Genomic DNA, 23,037 nt, shown 5'->3' on the forward strand with positions numbered 1-23,037 from the left:
ATACATATTAGTAACCATAAATTCGTAATGTGCACAGAGTGGTAAGTGAGATAATAATGTTGATATCATTAACAAAGGTGTGAATTGGTATAAATAGATGCATTGATAAGGCAAAGCGTTTCCAAAACAAGAAACTTAACTTCGGTTGTACCTAAGCTATAATGCCCTTCACAAATACAAAGGCTTCTTACAAGAACTTAAGTCCGAGAAAAGGACAGGTGCAAAATTTCAGATCTATGGCTTAAAAACTGAGGGACTAGTTCGCGTATATACAGACAGACGGATAGACAGACGGACTTGGCTAAATCAACTCAGCTCATCATGCTGATTATTTATATATATATTTTATAGGGTCTCCGCCGTTTTCTTCGGGGTGTTACAAAATTCGTGGCAAACTTAATATATGTATCCTGTTCAGGGTATAAAAAATTAAAATGATGGTGATTTATAGGTGCGGGTTTCGTCGTCACATTAGCTCATACAAAATTAAGCACCGTTATCTGTCACATTTCATGTTATACAAATTATTAGTTACAACGCTTATCGATGATAAGATAACATTACTCGGAGACATCCAAATTTCCATCGATATCTCACAGCTGTACGCCATAAAAATTAAACAAAGAAAACAAAATGCACTTAGGTCTAAGGGTCGGCCACTAACTGGCGCCAACGTCAACCGGCAGACGTATTAAAGTATAAACATAGGAAGTTGTATAAAATGTCTACTGGTAATTATGAGAGTTTGCATTTTGCGCCCACGCTTACGTAACCGCGCGCATATTTAAACACACACGCACACAAACAAATGCTGCGGCGTGCGTCGCGTGGCCGTTTAAGCCAACATTTAAGATATAACGAAAATATTTGACAGCAGCAATAAAAAATATTTGGCAGCAACAACAAAAAATAAAAACTGCAAAAAAAAAGTCTATGGCAGCTTAAAACACCTAAAACATACATAGACACACACACACACACACACAGGCATAGCATCGCTCAAATTTGAGCAAAGCACCGCAGACAATCGAAGATGCGGAAGCAGCATGCGTCGAATTCCGATAACAAATAACAAACTTTAAAATTAAATTAACAAAGCGGAATGCTAAACAGACAGGTGAGCGCAACAAACGAAAAAAAGAGCGCAGCGGCGCACAAAAACAATAGCAGCTTTAAGCATTTATACCAACAACAAAGTAGTTAATGTAAATTAAAGCAGCTGCATGCGAAATCTAACAAAAACTCAGACTATGCTAAATTTTAGCAACAAGTCAAAAAGTGCGATTAGTGACAAACAGTCGCAGTTGCTTAACGGCGTTTTTGGCTTCGCCGTCAAAGCGGTGAAAACGTGCGAATCCGGTTCTTTTGTTGTTTTGGGTGCGAATTTACGAACCGGCAGCTCTTTCTTCCAACCCCCCGCCCTCCCCTCAGCTATTGCCGCTAAGCGCGCGGTTAAGCGGAAGATGTCGTGCGTATACGGATATGTTGCCACTTTGCGCATGCATGCGTCATATCTAGCTTCATAGCATTGTGTGTATGTGTGTGTGCTGCATGATGACTCTTTTGTTTGAGCGGCGGCGAGTGCCGTTGGCAGTTATAGCACGCCCATGATCGATTGCCGCACGGCCGGCAAGACAGCTGCCGTGCAGTGAGTGCTCTTAAATGACGCTGTCTGAAGTGAGTTGTGTTTTCAGCGTTGTCGAAAATTAAAAAAAAATTTATGAAATTGCAATTGTTTGTAAACATTTTTAATAGAAACGGCTTATGACAAAGATTTTGCTTCATTAAATTACCATTAATGTCGCCAACACATCCGCATTGTGCAAATATTGTGAATAATTGACGTTAGCAGATTGAGCGGCAGATTAGTTTGGGGTTTCCGGTACAAGTAATATTTCAGTTGTATTGTTAGGTGAGTGTTATATTCAATAAAATATTTATTTGCAGAGTGTTCTGTAAATGATGCACGCGCAAATAGATTTGTCTTAGCTTTTGCTTCAAGACAGTTAGAATACTAAGATTTTTAGGTCTACCTATTATATAATTTTCTGTTGTAGTTATGAAAAGCTTCATCAATAAGCATAGTTTTGAGTGCTTTTTCTTCTTAAAAATGCTGCTTGTTAATCAAATTTTATAAATTCAAAGTTTGATTTTATTTTATTAAACCATGAGCAAGGTATACATATTAAGTTTGCCGTGAAGTTTGCAACACTCAGCAAGAAACGCCGGAGACCATAAAAAGTGTTATGATCAGCGTGACGAACTGAGTAGATTTAGCCGTGTTCGCCAGTCTGTCCATCTGCCTGCCTGTATATACGCGAAGTCGCTGGGTTTTTGAGATATAGATCTGACATTAAGCACTTGTGACTTTCTCTGATCGTTCAAAATCAAGTCAATCTAAGGAAAACTCTTTTATTTCACAAATTATCATCACGAAATCTCTGATGAAATTGTTCAGTTCGAACCGCTCAAGTTAAATTTCTTTTTACACGCTTTTAGGCTATACAATTGTTTATGTGTAGGGTATTAAAGCGTCGGTGCAGACAATGTTAACGTTTTTTCTTATTTTTATTTATATGTTTAATTTTTTTTTTATTTTAAATACTTAAAGTAGTGCGAGTAATCTATTTTTAATCGTTCGATTTCACTACGAATACTCTAGTAATCGAATGTTAATACCATAAATGCTAAGTTGCGAGATTTAACTGTGTTAATCAGTAATAAAAATCTCCATATTGCGATCGTGTATTATGTGAAACCTCATTAAAACCAAAGTGTAAGAAATCTAGGTTGTCAGCGATTTGATGCTATTATAAATAATACTGGGGAATTAAAAACAAGTTTACGTTAAACAAGAATTCTACACAAACCGATTAATAATTTTTTTGCAGCTTTGAATAAATTAAAAATAAACATTGTTCGTTATTTAAGCTATTTTTCACAATAAATAATAAAAATCAGCGTTAATATATTTTTAAGCACCAATTAAACGTAATATATCATCCATTCTGATTCAAAGTTCCAGTTTACGAACAGAACTATTCGAAATGTTGAGGGTTTTACTTTTCGCTAAGGCCTAAATTAGAGAAATAATTTAGCTTAATAGCAATCGCCACTCGAAACTCAATTTGAAATTTTCGAGCGTGTTTTTGACATTAAAAGCGCTCCCCTTAAACATTCATAAACGTTCGAAGTTGCATAAACTCCAACAGAAAACTAAATTTTTGACTCCACAGACGCACGCCGACCAAACACGCGTTTGCTATATTCTGACAAATTCAAGGTTCATGTAATTTGAAACTACTTAGCACGCTAATTGATTTGTAAATTTAGAAAATGAAAAGCTAAAAACATAGGTTGCTTTATTTATATATTCGTACGCTCTCCTATAACCCTAACTAAGCCTGTCTCTGCGATTTGAATTCAGATGATTATCATATGGACGTAGCAAGTAGCAGAGAATGCATGCTGTTGCCACTAAAGCAACCGGCCATGACTTCGTTTTCATACAAAAATACACATATTATTGCCGAAAATAATTAGACTCATTTGAGGTTAGTTGCCACAAAACAACGTGCGTTGCTTAAAATTCAACGCCTTGATCAGCAACTAGCTATTATTCCACTCATGTGTGAAGATTTATGCCACAGAATCGCCAATTAGATGCAAAACGTAAGATAACGCGCTGGTTAAAAAGCGCCACAGTGTTTCTTGCACAATTCCATTTGTGGATTTTGTCATGCAAATTTCCTAAGCTCTTAGAAACTGCTAATGAATAGGCATGAAGCACGCTTCGTGTACGCCTCATACGCTTGGCGGCGAGGCTGTATGAAAATTGTACACTACGTAAGTTGGTATTTCGAAATAGAAACTTGAAAATTACAACAAAAAGCCTTACAATAGTTAACGCAAAATTGCAAAAGCCAACAACTATAGCAACAAACAGTGTCGGCCTTGACGTAGGCAATAAGCTTGGCTTGTAGATTTTCCAGTTGAGCACGTAAAATTACCGCGACGCGGCGTTGCAAATTATTACTCGCCGCGCAGTGAGGGGGGAGCTAGAGAATTGTGCACAAGTATGGCCTAAACTAACAAAATGCTATAGGCTGACGTTTAGGTGATTATTCTTACGGTTGTTGCGAGCGCTAGCCCAGAACGGCGCATGTTCGCGCTGAAACTAAAGGCTTGCTGATTTTTTGAAGCTCACTAAGTTAGTTATTATGTTTTATGCTTATCTAGCTCATCTGTAAGTACTTCTATGACTCATACTTTAAATGTTTTGAACTACTTCGGCAGTGTTGAAAAAGTTATTGGCATTGAAAGTGTTGCTGTAACGTGCGTTCACATTACTTATTGCAATTTGCGAAGGTCTGTTTGTTTGAAATTTAATTTTTATTAAATAGCTTAAAACTCTCATTATAATAATGCGTTGAATTAAATAATTAAAACTTTTTGCATGCTTCACTTCAAGACTGAGCTTAATTACACTGCTTTAATAAGTAAATATTTTTTAAAGTACAACTTCAATGCTACCAACTATTTGTTTATAAATTTACTGTTATTGTTGCTCATACTAACTCGAGTTTGTAAGTTATAGTAGTTGTTATAAAAACGGTTGAATGTAATTATGTTTAACAGTGCACTATAAATGTTTGTGTAACACATTTTTTTTTTCGTGTGAATTTATGCAAACAAAAGAAGTAACAGAAAATTCAACCCTCAAAAGTTGATGAATCATTTAAAGGCAATGGTTGGTACATTCCTACTCTAGTTATAGAAACTGTTACTACATTTGACAATTCCTCCTGTATTGTATTTTCAAACCAGAAGGAGTGTTAATGTGCTCTTTACTCAATCTAATAATTTTAAATATTTTCACTTTTTCGGTATGTCGTAGTTCTTTTTATTATATTATATATAGCAGAGTGCAAAAAATTGCAAAGCTATGAAATTAGAAAACTATATTTTAATAAATATATCTACACAATTTTGTTATTTAAAAAAATTTGTTTCTCACTTTCTGTTGTAAGGCGCTGTCAAAATGTAAACACCGTTTGTGCGCCGATACCGCGCTATTATGTGTATTTCCTTTGACACATATGGACACTTTTGATAGATCTTTGACGTGAGACTTCTTATGCGGAAATGCAATGCCAAACTTGTCTTGTCTTAACAGTGACTGTTGAAAGTGTGATGCGTAGGAAAAGTGTGAACGGATTGGTTGAAATTCGCCTTATAGTTTGAGACATTCGCGTGTATTAACGCTTTTATGGTCGCGTAGGCAAAAATCGACCCAACAGACTGACAGCTAAACTAAGCTTGGTAAAAGTGCAAAATTATGCTATTAGCAAACATAAAATTCGTAATTTATAGCATTTTGCCTTAATTAGTAAAGATTTCGAACAGTCAATGACAAAAGTTAAATGTGCTCAAAGGTTTCAGCAACTAAAACTGTGTGTTTCAAAATTTCTTGGTAGCAATCTGCTGGCGGACAACTGGAGAGCTCAATTCTACTAACAGCTACAGACTGCAACTCCTTTGACATTAATTTATGCAGTTACAATCTGTGTTTTCCAACGAATTTACACATGTATCTATTTATTGTGATATTCATGCATTTTATTCCAATTAAAAGTTGACAAATCACATTTGCCGCTGAAGTGTTGTGAAATCGCATGCGAGGAATTTTAATACATTGCTTGCAATTGATTATTTTCCAAACGGACGCACATACATATGCGTATATGTATGTATGTCATGTGTGTATTACAGCGCTGATATTGTTGTGTAATTATTCTACTTTTTGCGATTATAAAAGGTTGCTAAGTACTAAGTCCAAAGCTCATGATTGCGAGCGGCAATAAAACTGCGGTCTTTCGTAAGAATTAAATATAACTGTTGCATGCACGTAAGTTTCACACATGCATACATACCAAAATACATACACACACTGGTGTAATTCAATAACATATATGTATGTACATATATAATGCATGAAGAATCAAAGGTTCAAGGTGAGTTCCCAGCTGTGATTAGGGATAAATAGCCGCATTTCATTTAGACGCTTAATAATTCCATAAAAACGTTTATACTGCAACTGACTCATGCAACACTACGTGCAGCCCAAGCAAAATAAACGACAGCTATTCATTAATAATAACTTATTTATTCTATTGTAATAATTTTTATATGAAAAGTGTTTATCTGTGCCTCATTATAAATACTCATATGGCATAATAGAATTATTGAACCCCCATGACCTTTCAATTAGCCGCCGAACTGGTGACAGTTAGCAAACTGTGTGTTATATTGAAGTGCTTGGCGCCTTTCATGAACACGTAGTTATGTGGTATATTCTTAGTGCATGTGGGTGTGTCACTTTCTTAGAAGTAACAAAGGAAAGTGCGCGTCGGTGCATTTCTCTACAAAGCTGCATGTAAATCTTAACCAAATTACATACTTAACTACATTTGGAGCGTTACTTCGGCACTACTGGCGTTTATGGCGAAAGTGTAGTAAAATTTATGGCAGACATTTCCACTCCGGATTGCATTACAGAGCGCCGAAATTTTAGTTAACATGATTATTGGCATGCCCACGTACAATCATTTATATTTGTATACTAAGCACAAAGTTGCCTCCGTAAAGTAACTGTTACATATATCCTGTTGCGGAAATTTAGAGTTATCTGCTCAGAATTGACATCGGCAACTCGTGCTTTATCGCCTTTTCAGATTATTTTATTGCATTTGCATTTGTACTATCTGTACTTATAAGTCTGTCGTAATGGCAAAATATTATTGAATTTAATAGAAAAACAACGAATAATATAAAATGTTGTTGAATCATTTTAAAATGCGTTTAAATATACAAAGATTTATATGTACTACAATCGATTTGCATTGATAAGGTTGTTTTATCAGAAAGGTTGCTTGAAGGTTGCTGGGGTTCATGTACCCTTTAGAACCCTTCTGTAATGCGAAAGACGCAAATAATGTTGTTTAGTGAATGAAATTATATGAGTGCTTATTTATAATTGATGTTAATGCAAAGTTTACTAGACGATAACGTATCACGTGAATAGTGCTACCACTTTCTGACAATAGATAATAGATTTAGAAAGAAAGTTTCTATTTTCTAATATACTTGAGCTTTTCTTACTTCTAAACACATTTATTTTATAAAACAAAAACATATTCAACTTTGCATTTCATACAAGAGAGTATGTTATAAACTCTTAGGTATAAACTTGCTTGCTATTTAGTCAAGTTTAGAATATGTGATTTATACCAGTTTATTGTTCGATTCGCCAATTTCAAAGGCTTAGCGCATCGCAAATATTGTAATTAGCTTTATTGCTAAGTATTCGTTTTCTATTTTTATGTCAGTGTATGGGCTTTATACCAGATATTGTTCGAGTCATCAGATTCCAAGCAAAAGCACTAAAGGAGATATCTGAACGCCAAAACATCTAGGTGGCTTCGTTTTTACATGTTGTGGCTTTTAATTTTTTGCTGTAGAAAAGAGCCGCGCGAATTGTTAGTCATGAGGAAGTTAAGGCAATACAATTTACGAAAATAAGAAATATTATATAAACTATGTGACTGATACCAAATGGCATTGATTGAAGAATCTACTGAGAATCCATAAACGTTCTATTCGTCGCATATCGTACCTTTTTTTATTTACAACTGATGCTTTTTAATATTTTTTGTTTTCAAAAATAAACCTTTACTATTTCTCTAAGTAACAAAAAACACTAGGGGTATGATTCAATAGGGACAAAATTAATGAGAAACGAAACAGCGACCTGTCAAAAGCTGCGTGATCAACAAATAGTCTAAAACGATAGCCGCAAATCATGAGCAGACAGCGAGTCGTTAAATAATTAATGATAACACACAGCAACTGAGATAATAACAGAAAGTAATCATTAAATATTTTTATAACATACCAACAAACAAAGAAACGTGGCGAAGATTAAGAAAAACAAAAAAAAAATTAAAGAAATAAGTATATAAATACGGGAATGTCAACAACTGCGCGGTTGCCAATTAAAGCAAGAATATTGTGAGAAAATAAGTGGCAACTAATTAAGGCACTTGGGAAAAAGTGCCAGCTGAACTAATTTTACAGTAACTGAACAAAATTTCGTAATAATTAAGCACTACCACCCGCTAAATAACTTGGAATCATTAGGCGCTTCGATGTCCAACAATTTAATGAGCAATGGGCATTAGTTATGGATTTTGTTATTATTTTTGCTTGAATGATTTTTATGATTTGTGCGCTTTGTGAGTGGCTTGTTAGATACTTACTGCTGCGATTGCCCTCCTTAACGCGATATGTGAGATCATGGAACGCCAGGTCCACCGCTGGACGTTTCGGCAAGTGCTGCAGTGTCTTTGGCGGTGCTGGAACGATTTGTGTCTTCAGAATGCTCACTGGCGCAACGCTGCTCGCTGCATGGCTGCTACTCTGTGGACCGCTGCCGCCAGCGGACACAATGACCACTCCACCGGCGCCGCCATGCCTATTATCGTTTAATAGATTTTTAGTGACACTGTCTTGTTCAACCATTTTCGGTTCGGATTTATGTTTGGCGCGTTCAATGCAAAGAGTTGTACACTATAAATTTTTTTTGTTGTATTCGCTACTTAGCAGGCATTAAAAGCGAAAGAAGTTTTGTTACTGTTTTTTGTTTTTGTTTTATATTAATATGGAGGTTCTAGCTTTTAGCCGTTCATGCCGTTTTTGTACATATATATGTTTATAAATACACAGGTAAACACAATTTCACACATAAATAAGTTGCTTTACTGGTTTTTAAGCTTCTTACAAGGCGCCTGCTCGTTCGAAGTAAATATTTCCCTCACGCTAACTTTTCGATCAAACACTTTTCGTTAATAAAAAAGCAACAACGTAGTTTCCAAATGCGATTTTTCTACACAAATTTCATTGCTCTTATCATTTCAAACATTGCCTGTTTCGCATTGCATTTTATTCTCTGCTTTGTGTGTATCTTTACACGAAAACATCAATTTGTGAACCGGCAGTTCCGCACCACTTTCCACTTTCCGTCTTTGCCTGCGCTCCCAATATGACAGGCGAACACAATTTGTTACACTTTGTCTTCCGCAACTCAAACCCGAAATGTTCTTTCCACCTATGCGGTGCGATCGCGACTAATTTAAAAACGAAATTGGGCCCACTACAAAAGGCAACGAACAAAGGCAGTCTCAGCAGCGACGACTTGAAAAGTGTTTAACAAAATTACAATAGCAAAAACCACACACACGCGCGTCAACAGAAAATTGAATTGAAAGAAATACAGTAACAAATGCGACCGTCGGTGGACTACGATGACAACATGTCGTGGTGATTATCAGCAAAACAGCATAAGGGGTAATAAACTAATGAAGGAAAAATAAATAATCAAAGAAAATATACTATTTTTCTGTATTTGCTGTTTTATTTCACGACGCTCATCAAATTGCCCACTCTCGCGCATTCTCTCGCTGACTGCGTGTACACACACACACACGAATACACAGTCAATCGGGTATACTCGGTGGTGCGCATTCCTTACGAGTAGTGTTGCTTCAAGAGGTGTTTGGTGCGCGTTGAATTTCCGTGTGTGTTTCAATATGCCGAGCGTGTTCGTATGTGTAGTTGCTATTGCCAGCCGCTTGCTTTGAAAAGCAAAAATAACAGCAACAATGCATCATTATAAAGTGGAGAGCAGCTGCTCTTAGTTATGCTTGCTGTGTATTCTGGGTTTTAAAAATTCTTTCAGCGCGCTGTTGGCAACTCTGTACTGTGCGCCTGTGCATTTCCCCCTTTTTTTGCCCTGTTGCATTCGATTTGATTTCTGTCTTTTCCATTTTCATTTCAATTCTCTGCTTTTGTTATTTGTGTGCATACACTCAGTTTATTGCTCTCTGCTTGATTGTGAACCCCAGTGCACCCATTTGCGTTGTGTTTATTCAATCGCAATTCTGTACTACTGTAGGGGAGCTTCTATTGTCTATACGAGTAGGGGAATGTGTGCTTGTTGCTTTCAGTTAAAAATAAGCGCTAGATGAGACTCAAGACTTCATAATTGCATATATCAGGGCTTACATTGTTTATATAGAGTTACACTAGCCCAATATTCTTATTATTATTCAGAATACACCGCCGTGCTTGAATTAAGTCCACGACAAGCAAATTGGTCGAAGCGCCTGTAAGTGGGCTACTTTGTGTGCGATTGTTTGAGGCTTATGTCAAAAATGCATGCATATAGTCTTGAGTTATATGTTTTATTTATATTTCAGATAGAAATCTATAAATTTGAATTTTGTCTTTTGAGATAATGAGTATTTTTAGTGGTTATACTACTGTGAAGTTCTTACATATAAGATACAACAATACTTACAGAACGGAAGCGTTTTAAGGAGCCACAAAGTATGCCTAGTTCTTAAAATGTTTGTTTTATCGAGCTTTTGGCAATTGAATTTGAAAAAAAAGTTATTTATTGCAGTGTCCTAATTGATCGAAAAGTTTTTCCAAACATTTTGTTTAAAATCTCAGAAAAAATTTCTTAATAAATATCCAAATACATAACCAAGTCCCCTACAAATTTCATATTGTCCGCAGTTTCTTTGACAAATTTTTTCATACTTATTTATAGTGTTATTTTTAGACGACCCCAAGAGTTGTAACACCTTATGATAAAAACTCTCTCAAATATTGAATCCTAAAAGGCTTCAATTGGTTTAAATTTGTTTTCTGCCAAGATTTCTGTAAGTATGAGTTAAATACGCTATGTGGCTCATTCCTATATGATATTTGGGATTCGCCGGAGATGATTGGCTTACAATGCGAGTAGTACTCAAATTCATAACTATGAGAGAGTAATACTGGAAATATTGTGGTAATGTTTTGATAATTCTCCTTATATTGCATGTACTATAATTACAATTTAGTACAAAAATTATAAAATGCAAGAAATATAAAAATTTTTGACACTTAAATTTGTAGTGTGTATTTGTCTAAGTTCTTGCCTCTTTTAATTTTTTTGTTAAATCAATTAAAATATTAAATTTATAATTGTGACAGTTTAATACTTTTGCACGATAATCAGAAATTGTTTAATAGAAGCATGCATTTTTGTTGAATACAAAATTGTTTGCTTGCATTGAAAAGCTGAAATTCGCGTGTCATTTCCAATTGGCAAAATTGTTTGACACTTTAATTAAAAGCAATTATTGGATTTAGAAAAATTCTATTTAAGGTATAGAGTATAAACAAACATATATATTTACAAGAAAAATTGAGACAGGCATCTCTCTACGTATAGATGTTACTATGAGCCAACGTGTGAATGCGAGATCGTGCAAATAAAGAGTTGTATTTACATACACACATTTGAGGTTATGTGTCAGCATACGGCAAATTAAGTGCCATTTAATGGCTTTTCTGTTTTATTTACTTAAAGCATAGCATAAATTAAATTAGTTTATGCCTTGCTCAACTTAACAGAAAAGCATAAAAAGGGTGATTTATGAATATGAAACCTGGCTTAAGACACAAATCGATAAGCGTTACAGAAAACAAATGAGGTAGAAAAGAAAAAAAGATGGATTGTTAACCATTTAATATTTCAAAATGACCATACAAGAAAAATGATAATAATTTAAAATGAAAAAATTAACAGTAAATATATAGACAGAAACTGTACAAAAAAAATATGAGTATAATAATGTTAATCTCACTTTTATCACTGCCATTCTCTTAAAACCTTAGCAGAAACAAAATCAAAAACACAGATTTTAACACCCTGTATTTATCGTGTCACATATTTGCCACTGTAATCGTTTTTAATTGAGTCAGTGGCTAAACATTTCCGGTTAGAGCAAAGTTCACGCGATGAAAAATGCACTGTAATGCGAAAAAAGGGGTAAAGCAGAACAAAACAAAATAATAATAATAAAAAAAATAAAAAAATTATAATATAAACAAAATGTTGCTTATTCTGTAAAACTAGGCGTACATGCAAGTACACTGGCATAGAATTCTGTAACGGTGCTTTAGAGATATTCAAACTTGTTTTCTTGCTGGAATGCAGTTTACGTACCTACATTTTAAGTTGTGATAAATTACATGCCATATTTATATTTTGTGTACAGAAACTTGTTTTTATTTAACTAAATTATTGAGTATTGTAAAACCTACACAGTTAGTATACCATACATATTCATATGTAAAAGCATATAAATATGTTTGCAGCGTCGCTTAACCCTGACAGTGAACTCAAATGTATGTTAAATAGCGGTTTTCGAATGCTGTCTCAAAAACATTAATGTAGCAGCTCGACAACAATTGTTCCCCTTTTCAGTGAAGATAAAAGCGAAAGGAGATAATTGTGCGAATAGCTAGTGAAAGAAATATTAAGGGTATCAGTAAGCTGTAAGCTGTGTAGAAAATATAATCTTAAATATTCGAGTGGTATAAGAAATTTACTTTAAAATTGTTTATTATCATATTTATATATATATTTTTTTTTAATTCTTTAAATATCATATACATATATATTATATATATATATATATTTTTTTTTAAATAAAATATAATAATAAAAATGTTAGTTTTTACTTTAAAATTTTTATTTTATATTGATACTTTTATACAAATTTCACGTATATATAATTTTTAGTTTGTATAGTATTTTTCGAAAATTTTATTAGCAAAAATTTCTAGAAAAATATTAAAAATCAATATATTTGTATTTGCAAATTTTAATATTATTTCATTCAACGACAGCAAGAACCTTGAACTAAGACACCACAAGTTTATATATAATATGTGTTTCCGTATAATCAATAATAGCTGATAATTCTGGTGCATTGCCATTCAATCAATGTTGATGCTAAAGCACCCCACTGCTGATCAGCACGTTCAGTAAAAATTTATTTAGTTTAATTTTACTGATTACACATTTCTTCAAGCAATTTCGGTTGCATTTTTTATAACAGTAATTGAGTACTTTCAGCTTCGCACCTGTTTATTTGACTAATTTCTTTAGTTTTTTGGACTTTGGATGTATATACATACATACCATATATATACTATATGTATGTACCCTGTGACGTTGTGGCAGTTAATTCGATGTTCCGTGTGTTTGAAAGTTAAGCAGTTTAAAGGTCGTTTTGTTTTTGTTACTGATAAGATTAGCATGTAATTTATATATGTATTTTATGATGCCTCATTGGAACTTCTATGTGCTTTCGATTAAAAAACACGTCAATTTTTTTTCTTTAGTATTTTATTAGCAAGCAAGCAATATTTTCATGTTAAATATTGGAATTTCAAGTATCTACGCCAGCTGTTGGTTAGACTACATGGATATTCCTTAGATAGATAAAAGCATTTTGCCATCTGATAATAATTTTGGGTTAATTTGGCTGATATATTCGCCCTTCTGTCTATTTAAAATACTTAAAACTCTAAATTTTTGTTAAAAACTAAAAAAAACGTAATGAAGACAGCTGTATTATTATGTAATAATACATAATGTACGCATTAAGTACTACTCTACTTAGTTTGACATGAATTGTTGTATAAGCAATTGTGTGCCTACTCTGCCCTGCATCATCAAACTATATTTTGTCAATTTTGAACTAGAACGGTACTTGTGTGTTTCAAATGAAAATTTGATAAGCGACCAACTTGCATGAGAAAGAACAGTCGTGCAGCGTATTGACAACAATCACACTTGCAAAAGCAACACGTGACTAATTTCGTCAATGGCAATTTATAAATATATTTACATACATACAATATATATATATATATACATATAACGCCACTTATAATGCCTAAGCCTTACTGATACTTAATATTAAGCCCTGACTATTATTTATTTTTACATTGAAATGATTTAATTAAGCTTGACTTGCGGAATTAAACTTTGAACGCTTCGGCTGAATGTGTGTGATTATAGTCAAAGCCTTAGCGTGTATACTGCACATGTCGGAAATGGCGAAGATTTGTAATATTTTATATAGAAAATACAAGTGTTTTGTTTAAACTAATTTCTTATATTTTAAATTGTAATTAAATAATATATATTTGAAACGCTTATCACAAAACTGTCAGCGGTTCATACTCTTAACAGAGCATTTACATAACGTGTTTTAATAAATATACACACGAACTTTCAGGGCAAAAGTGCTGAAGTTTAGTTACAGCTATGAAAAATATTCTCTAAAACCGTAAATTGTATCTATCCGTATTCATCACAAGCCTTAGCAATTTGAAGATCAGTTCACAGCGGAATAAGTTCTTAATATTTGCTTAAACGAACGTTACGGGTTCTTCTTTTCGTAGTGGAAAAAGTTAGTTCAAAATGTTTGACAACATTTCTTTTTCTCAAGTTAAAATATTACCGAATCGAGAGGCTTTGTTCCATTGACTACTCATGGTAGTATTTGGTATACAACGGCTTTAAAAAAGTTCAAATATTTATAAACTGAGGATTTTAGAGTATATTTTTGACTGAAAATTAATACGTTTATGAATTAATACTTTCATGAATAGCTGTCTTTGATTCGCCAAGCGTTAGACAGTAGCCAATCGAACAAACTATGATATACAAAATGTTCAAACAAATAGGCAGCACTTGTGGTGCAACACTGCGCTGGCATGTCTTCCGACGATTGCGCAATTGTGCCACGACTCTTACTTGGTGTAGAAACTCTTTTTTCCGCATTAAAATCGTTTTGGTAACCTTTTAGTTTTGTTCTCTTTAAACTAATATAATTGATTTTAAACTATTATATATAAACTAATATAATTGATTTTAAGTCTTAAGGTTTTGAAATCAAAGAAAAAAAGATGTTTGTATATTAATTCGTCATTTAAGCCATTCACAATAGTAAAACTGATGTAAAATAAACGATGACAGCTAATATGAAATCTGCTCTCCATCGATAATCTTAAACGATGATAGGGAATATTTCGGAAGCTGGAAATAAGAACCATATCTATATAGTGCTTGGACCGAGTAATAAGGGGAAAGAGTGTTTGCTCAAAGTCAGATATTTTCAGATGTGATCAGTCTTTAGAGCCGCACAAGTTTACAGCAGTAAGCGTTGCAAGTCGCTATGATCTAATGGACTTTAGGATAAGATAAGCAAAGCGGTTTTGCAAAAATGAAAACAAAGATTTGGGTTAAATTAAAAATGAGATTTATTTTGTGCTTTAAAAATTTAATAACAACTGCTGCAGTTTATCTATTTAAAATTGACGTTTGACACATGCTTATCTAGCAAATGGCGAGCTGTCCTACACAGTTATACATTTCTAGAAGCAATTACGCAATAATATAAACTTACAAATATAACTGTCGACATTTAACAAAATTTCATATGGTTTATGTCGCGTAGTTTGGCTTTTTTCAGAGCTTCCAACAGTGACTTAGCCAAATTGGCAATTGTTGCTGACATTAACAGGCGCGCACACACCACCGCACACAAACTCGCTTTGGCTTAAATGCTTGAGCCAGCGGATTGAAGCAAACTAGCAAATATGTATATATGTATGTGTGCATGTATGTAGATCAACGCGATGGCGTGTGAAATTCAACTTCTGTTTAACACATGTTATTGTTATTGTAAGTGTAATTATGTTATTGTAATTGTCAATGGTAATTGTTGTGGCAAATACCATAGGCGTGTGTATGTATGTAAACGCATATTATAGTCATAATTAATATAAAATATAATATTTAAAAATTTTTGTAATGAAAATGTGTTTATGGGCCTTGAAAATGTGCGCAGCAAGATAACGACAAGGCAAACGCGCGGCCGCGAGCGGGTGGCAACGCAAGGCATTCATTTGGCAGAAGTGCCAATATGACGCTGGAAAATGTCAGCTTGTGCTGATGAGCTATAATGTGAGCAATAGCCATGGATTGTGTGCATGCATGCAAGCAAAAGTTCGCACACACACACACAGAGACATGTGCGGCTGTAAGTATGTATGTATGTATGCACTAATTTGTCGGTCAATGTTTGAGCTATGAAGTTACAATTATGACCATACAGCATTACGCAGTATTTGGCTCATGAAAAAACTACAACAAAAGCAAACAAAAGCGAAATCTGTAAACTATTGCTAAAAGTAGCGTTTAAACAAAAGATTAGCTGTTGAGAACTTAGTACATACAATTCACACGTGTGTGTGTGTGTGTGTGTGAGCTAAATCAATATACTAAATGCTGATTTGTTAAGCATTCAGGCATAAAATAAAGTATGGTTTCACTGCATTAGTTGAATAAATGTAAATAAGTAATTCACAGCGTGCGAGAAGTAAATAAAGAAAATAATTTTATTCCAAATCACATACATATGTATATACAAACATTGCTTATGGCTAACAGCACAGCTAACTTCTGAATTTTTGGACTGGAGGTACTTCTTTGTGGCAATTATATGCTTTGAGTGGCGAAATTGATGTCATACTTTATATGCAAGTGCAACGGTGCTACATGTACACATCTGTTTACATAGAGCATTTGTAAGCAACTTACAGACACATTGCGGTTTCTGCTGGAAATATGGTCACCACAATTATACTAGTGCTGAATTAAAAAAAAATAAAAACTTTGTTCACATTTGCCTAGAGCAAAAAGAAAAATATATGTACATATATATATATAAATAAAATTTTCTGTAATTTAGTTTTTCCTTTGCATTTGCGGTTAAATGCATTATAAACATGAAAAAACTACTGAAAAATCTGTTTTATTGCGGCCGCTTGCAATACGCTAGTAGCTTTGAATTTTGCGAAACTTACCTTACCCGACATTATTTACCCAAAGTTCCATTTCGATTCAAGTAAAGTTATGCAAATTGCAATTATTTGCTTAGAATGCAGAAAATAGTTGCGAAAAGTCATGAGCTAAGTGAAAGTTTACACAGGTCAGCTGCTGATCAACTAGCGTTGCCTACACTAAGGCGTAAAAGCGCTTAAACTTTTCAACATAAATTGCCTTTGTCAATTCAACTTTGATAGTGCGTGGATGCTAGTGCTTTAAATTGCTAATGTAGCAGCTTTATTGTGCATAAGTAATTTTTCTATTTATTATTCTGCTTATTTTATAAAAACTTAAAGGTTGCAATCTTAAAAAATGTTTGATAGCTAAATTTGAAAGAATGTAGCAATTTTATAAATAAGCAGTGATTTTTAAGGAAACTTGTAAATTGTGGTTATAGCCAGCACAATTCTTTAAAGGACTGCAACCTATTATATAATATTAAATTATGTAAATATAGGTTGTTTTTGAAAGTACATTGATTAATAGAGAGATACTATCTGAAAAATTGCTTGTTAAATTAAACGAATGTGCTTGAAATTTAAAATTTATATATTTTTACATAAGTAATAATGATGAATGAAAATTACGAAAATTTATTTTGAAATTCAGGTTCGTAGCGCCTATATAGAAGCAGTTGCAGTTGCAATATATTTTCTGTTTGAAGTTGTACTATGAAATACACTGATACATAGCTTTCAAATCACTTGTTATCGATCAATAAATCTTTATTGATCAAGGTTTAAAATTGTAAGTTATATTTATAATTTTGTTTTTAATATTTTATACATGTCGCAGTATCTGAAGCAGACAATATATCAGTTACGTCTTGAACGTTATAATTAATATTGTTTATAGAATCTAACCCAACCTAATTAATATTCCAAAAATCTCTTCTTTTCAGTTGCCTCATATGCTCAGAAGTGAGAACCAAGCATTCTTGTTAGCTGATAAGTTCATAAGCCTCCTCTATGTCACATTCAAATTTAATAAAAGCTTTGTATATAAATACTTTCTTAACACTTTACAGTGCTCAAAAGCCATTTTGACATACATTTTCCACTATAATATATAACAACAACTACTCATTATGCGCACTCATATTACGGTTTCACCACAGTGTAGTTGTTTTCAGGTCATTGCTTTTTGAGATTTGAATATCGTCAATTAAATGTATGTATGTATGCATATGTGATTGTGTGTAATGAAACAGAGTTGATTTCATAACATACATTGTGTTTTCTATTTATCACAAATTGCAGTTACAACACGAAATGTAATGCCAATGTCCCAGCGAATTGCAGTTTGTCATGCTAAATTGAGCGTCCATAGTTATGCATGAAATGAATTTTCAAACACATACATGCATATCCGCATATGTGTATCTTTACACGCAATCTCATATATTTTGCAGGCCGTTTCCATACAGACTTTTATTTGGGTTTCTCTATTGCGTCTGGGTGTTGTCGGACCACGCTGCTTGTTGCTCTCTGTAGGGCATAATATTTGCATGCATTCTTGCTTTTAATTGAGGGAAATCTAGTGGGCTTGCATGCATATACTTCTGGTCATATTCATAAATGCGATTCATTGAGTGATTCTTCATTGCGAGAGCGAAATTTGGCAAGGTTAAGGAAAGTCGTATAAGAAAGAGCACCGTCTTTAACACTTTTGAGTGTGCATGAACACATGCGTTGCATGTTTAGGTAGCTTCGACTTTAGACTAAAGTTGGTATTTAACTATTTACCGAAATGCATATTTCATAAAGAAGTTATGTGCCAACATATAAATCTAAGTATTTAAACTCAAGCCATCATCTTCAGGCAATAAAAATAAAAATACCGACTACGTATTGGCCACAAAACTTTTTAAAATTAAAACATGTAACCATATTTCTTTCCAACTTGCTTGCTCACTATCTTTGCGCTCTGCTCGCTAGCTAAAAATCTACATTCGAACCAAATAATAAAGTTGTCATTTTGCATTCAATACAAGAGTGTGCGCCGATACTCCACTAAAATGTTCCAACCTCTTTCCATTCTATACCTATTTGATTATGCCAGTCTCCGTGAGTTATACCAGTTGCTTCGTCGCACACCAAATTTTTTTTAATCAGCCAAAGCTATAATTAGCAAGTGAAAATATATGCACCTTTATAATTGTAGTCTATAAATAAGTAATGATTAAGTAGATTTCGAACATTGTACTCTGCGAATCGAACATGTATAACTTGTTTATTTTTTCTCAGCAAAATTGTTATGCAATTATTTCTACAAATATACAATACATGCATAAGCCTTTCTATATTTTTAATGAGCTTATAGCTCTCAGAACACGGTTGTAATTAATTGCAATTAAGCGTATGACATTTAAAGTGGCTAGAACTTTACAGCTGAAGTAATTAAAAATAATTATACTTAAACAAGTACGTACGCCGTATGCTTTGCCGGGACAGTTGTAATTAAATGCCTATATATTTTATGGGTATACACTTTATATAGAGTCAATATTTACTATATTTCTATAATATTGCAATTTTTAAAATTTTTAATGCATTTAGCTATGGATTAATCTATTTGACGCATTTAATTATTTCTGAATTGCATATACATGAGTTTATAGTAAAATAGGTCGAGAAAGAAATGCGGACTTCGTATAGAATAGTATATCTGATTAGCTAATATTAAATATAGTTTTGTATTAAATAAAACATTTTCACCAGAAACTCTTAAAATTTACTAGAATAGCTGCCTTATATCACAATAGGTGGTATACTAGTAAATAGTTTCCGAGAGGATGGCAGCTCAACAAAATTGCATTGGCTCAAATATAGGAAAATAAAAATGCGACCATTAAGGGGTTACATGGGCTTCATCTAGCAAAAAACGCACTACTTGCAATAATTATTTTTTTCATATAAAAAATGTAATATTTTTTACAATTTTTTTATTATTAAGAAGATACATATTGGATTTTGTGTCATTTTGAAAGGAAAATATTCAAAACTCGGTCAATACGACGTCATTTCCGGCATTTGCAGTCCCTCGGAAAAAAGTTGACAGCAGAGTTTCTGACAGGATCATCAAAAGTAAAAAAAAACATAAAATACTTGTTGGAACTAAGGACATTAACTAGAAATTAATGATAATAAAGTGAAAATTGTATTTTTGGCATGTTGGTGAAAATTTCTCGAGGTTTATTGTTTTTTAAATAGTTGTAATTGAACAAAAAAGAAATCCTCCGTGGCCAGACCTTGTAATTAAATCTCAAAGACCTGTATAAAATTTCATTAAGATCGGTTGAGTAGTTCGTGAGAAATCTTTACAACCGACTTTGAAAGCACAAACGCGTTTAAAGTTTTAAGTGATTATATGGCTGACATCGAGCGTGAAATTTTCAAAGCTGTATCTCCAAAACTATTAATGATATGAACTTGAGAATTTAGGACAATATTCTAGAGATGTTATAGAATTAAATAAGATGATAAAGACATATTTTTTTGAAGCTGTAAAACCCATGTAACCGTAAACGTTTTTTAAAAGCGCTTACAACCATTTTGTGAGAGGCCACAGCGCATAGTGGCATATCGTATCATAATTGAAGACTAAAAGTGAGATTATTTTTGGCTCGCTAGGAAGTTCTGATACGTTTTTTTGTACTCTTAAAATGTAGTGCCTCGACTTGATTGATTTGGGAATGGTTCATGTGAGTATGTACTTGAGAAATCTCATACTGAGAGTTATGAATTTTTATAACAATTGCGTAGAGAAAAAGAAAATGGTTAATCATTTATAACTATAGATAAATAATAATAAAAAAGATGTTTTGTTCGAAATAGCTAATTTTTTACTTGTTCAACATTCTTTAAGCTATTTTTATTTATAATTTTTGAATATAATTTTCCATACTTTCACAAGAAATAAATATTAATTTTTCGCTAACTACTTGTAGAACTGGTCGAAACTTTAATTTTCTGCACATTTCAGAACTTTAGATTTGTCTCGCAGGTTTGCTTATATAAAACTACTAATAAGGCTGCGCAAAATTTTTAAACTTTGTTTAAAGCTTCTTAAACATGCTTAAACAATTTTATTTCGAAAATTCAAATATGATGCTATGAAAAAAGTATTACTTGTAGCATTCAAAATATACTCATGCCTGCATTGCTAGGTAATTCCAAACTCAATAATCATAATTGTAAAATAAATAATGCATAGCCAACAAGCATTTGCACAGCAGTGAATCTGTGTAATGATCACATGCGACAAGTGCGCTCATTATTAATGACACGCCTTGCTTTTTTGAGTACAAAAGCTGGGTTGGGCTCCCAAGCACTTAAGTACAGATAGTAAATGAAAAGAAAGCGACTACTTTTGCATTGAACGAGCGCATTTTCAGCTCTTCGCTGACTTTAACCGTGCTCTACACCTACTTGACCTCAACTTACCGGTTATTTGTTTCGACGAGATTCAAAGCGTAATCATCGCGTTCCATTTCAAACACTGTCGACACGTTCAAGTATCACGAAACGAGTACTTACGAAAAGTTTGCGCGCACTTAAAAAAAAACGTACAAGACGCCGCTGTGTGTTTCGCGTTGGAAAATTTGTTGTAGAATGCGAAAAATCTCGTTTGGCAAGGGTCAATAACTCGGTCGCAGAACAAATGCAACACACACTATGATAGACAACGACAGCACGCCCGCTCCCGCTGCGCACGTATACTAAGGTCTTTGCTGGTGTGGGCGCTGTGAAGAAAAGCGTTTCGCTTCGGTTTAGAGAAATCGCACGCGAGCAAATTACTTTCAAATACATAAGCGTTTATTACTCTCCGGCGTGTGTGTGTGCTTGTTGGTGTAGTGTGCACAAGGCGAAGAGCGGCGGAAAATTCGACGAGAAATAAATAACTGGTTTGTTAGATAAGCGTGCAGCTTATCGTATTCGGTCATGCAACAAGTGGCAAGTGCCGCTTTAAGTGTCAGCGTACAAAATAAAAAAATAAACACTTTTGCACCAAATGTAGTGAAAACAAAAACAAAAAAGAATAATTTTCGCTATTAGTTTGCTATTACGCTCGGTAAGTTGTTGTCACATTTTTTGGCGTGGCATGCACGAGTTGTTCCAATGGAAACTGCAACTTTCTTGTATGTACACAATGAGTCTCTCATAAGTGATATAGGAAAAGAAATAAAAATCGGCGAAAAATACACACGGAAAAACTATTGGCTTAGCACACCACACCTACTTGGGAAACTGTCGGCGACAGACTGAATCTGCCTCTCGTTGGAGCTCGTGCAATGAGCGCATTTTGCATAATGCACTTTTATGCTGACAATGGCCGCCACTGCGCCTCTGTGCGTTAGAGCAACGGTGCATTAGTCGTGGCTAGCGAATGGGGAGAAAATGAAGGAAAAATTTTTGGAAAAGTTCATTCGATTTATATTGGAGTATTTCCGTTCAAATAAAAATGATTTAGGTTGTTTCTTTTATGTAGTTTTGGCTTTAGGTTTCTATTGCGTCTTGAATTATCTTTTTAAGGAAATGCAACAGCCTTATGGAGGTCTTTTCAAATGAAAATTTGGTCACACCAGCTTTATCTTGTAACTTCTAAATAACACAAATTTTTCGTTCACTGCAGGTTTGCATCTCTTCTCTGAAAGTGTTAATTCGGTTTTACGAAAAAATTAAAATTTTTCTAAACGTTTTATCATAGCTTTCGATACCGTTTAATCTCACTCAAAAAGTAATATCGTACTTAAAAAAAATTACAAAACATTTATATACAAATAAAACAGCAGTTTTAAATAAAATTTTCTTTCAAACAATAATTTATTTTCCGAAAGCTTAAAAAAATCTTCGTTGCTATTGAATTTAGATATCCAAATTTTTAGTACATTTGTTTGTGTGTACTAAAAAAGCTGCATTTGTAAAAGCTATTCGCACAAGCAACGTACAAAAAGCTTCAACAATGAAAGCTCTCCATTGCCAAGCTCTTCGTGTTACCATAAATAAGGTAGCGAAAAACAGGTCGTAGCATTACTAGAGTACAGGGCGTATGAGTGACAAAAATTTTTGTTTAAATAATATTATAATATACTCGTGTATAAATATGTATATTAGGGTGGAGCGAAAAAGAATTTTTTTTGCTTAGTCTGAGGGTAAAATCTGTAGATTGTAAAA

The 23,037-nt window shown here is 33.6% G+C and overlaps 1 protein-coding gene across 1 annotated transcript in view; it reads right to left on the reverse strand.

Moving 5' to 3' along the window:
• LOC106627588 (ATP-binding cassette sub-family G member 1) overlaps positions 1–22,081 on the reverse strand; it is a 36,049-nt gene extending 13,968 nt beyond the window's left edge. The window contains exons 1-2 of the mRNA XM_014247742.3: positions 21,307–22,081; positions 8,319–8,533 (exon numbers count right to left, since the gene is read on the reverse strand). Coding sequence (XP_014103217.3) covers positions 8,319–8,533; positions 21,307–21,353 — 262 coding nt within the window. The 5' untranslated portion in view covers positions 21,354–22,081. The remainder of the gene's footprint in view (positions 1–8,318; positions 8,534–21,306) is intronic.
• Between the last annotated feature and the right edge of the window lie 956 nt (positions 22,082–23,037).

This window comes from Bactrocera oleae, chromosome 3 (assembly GCF_042242935.1).
Source record: "Bactrocera oleae isolate idBacOlea1 chromosome 3, idBacOlea1, whole genome shotgun sequence".
Taxonomy (NCBI): Eukaryota; Metazoa; Arthropoda; class Insecta; order Diptera; family Tephritidae; genus Bactrocera; species Bactrocera oleae.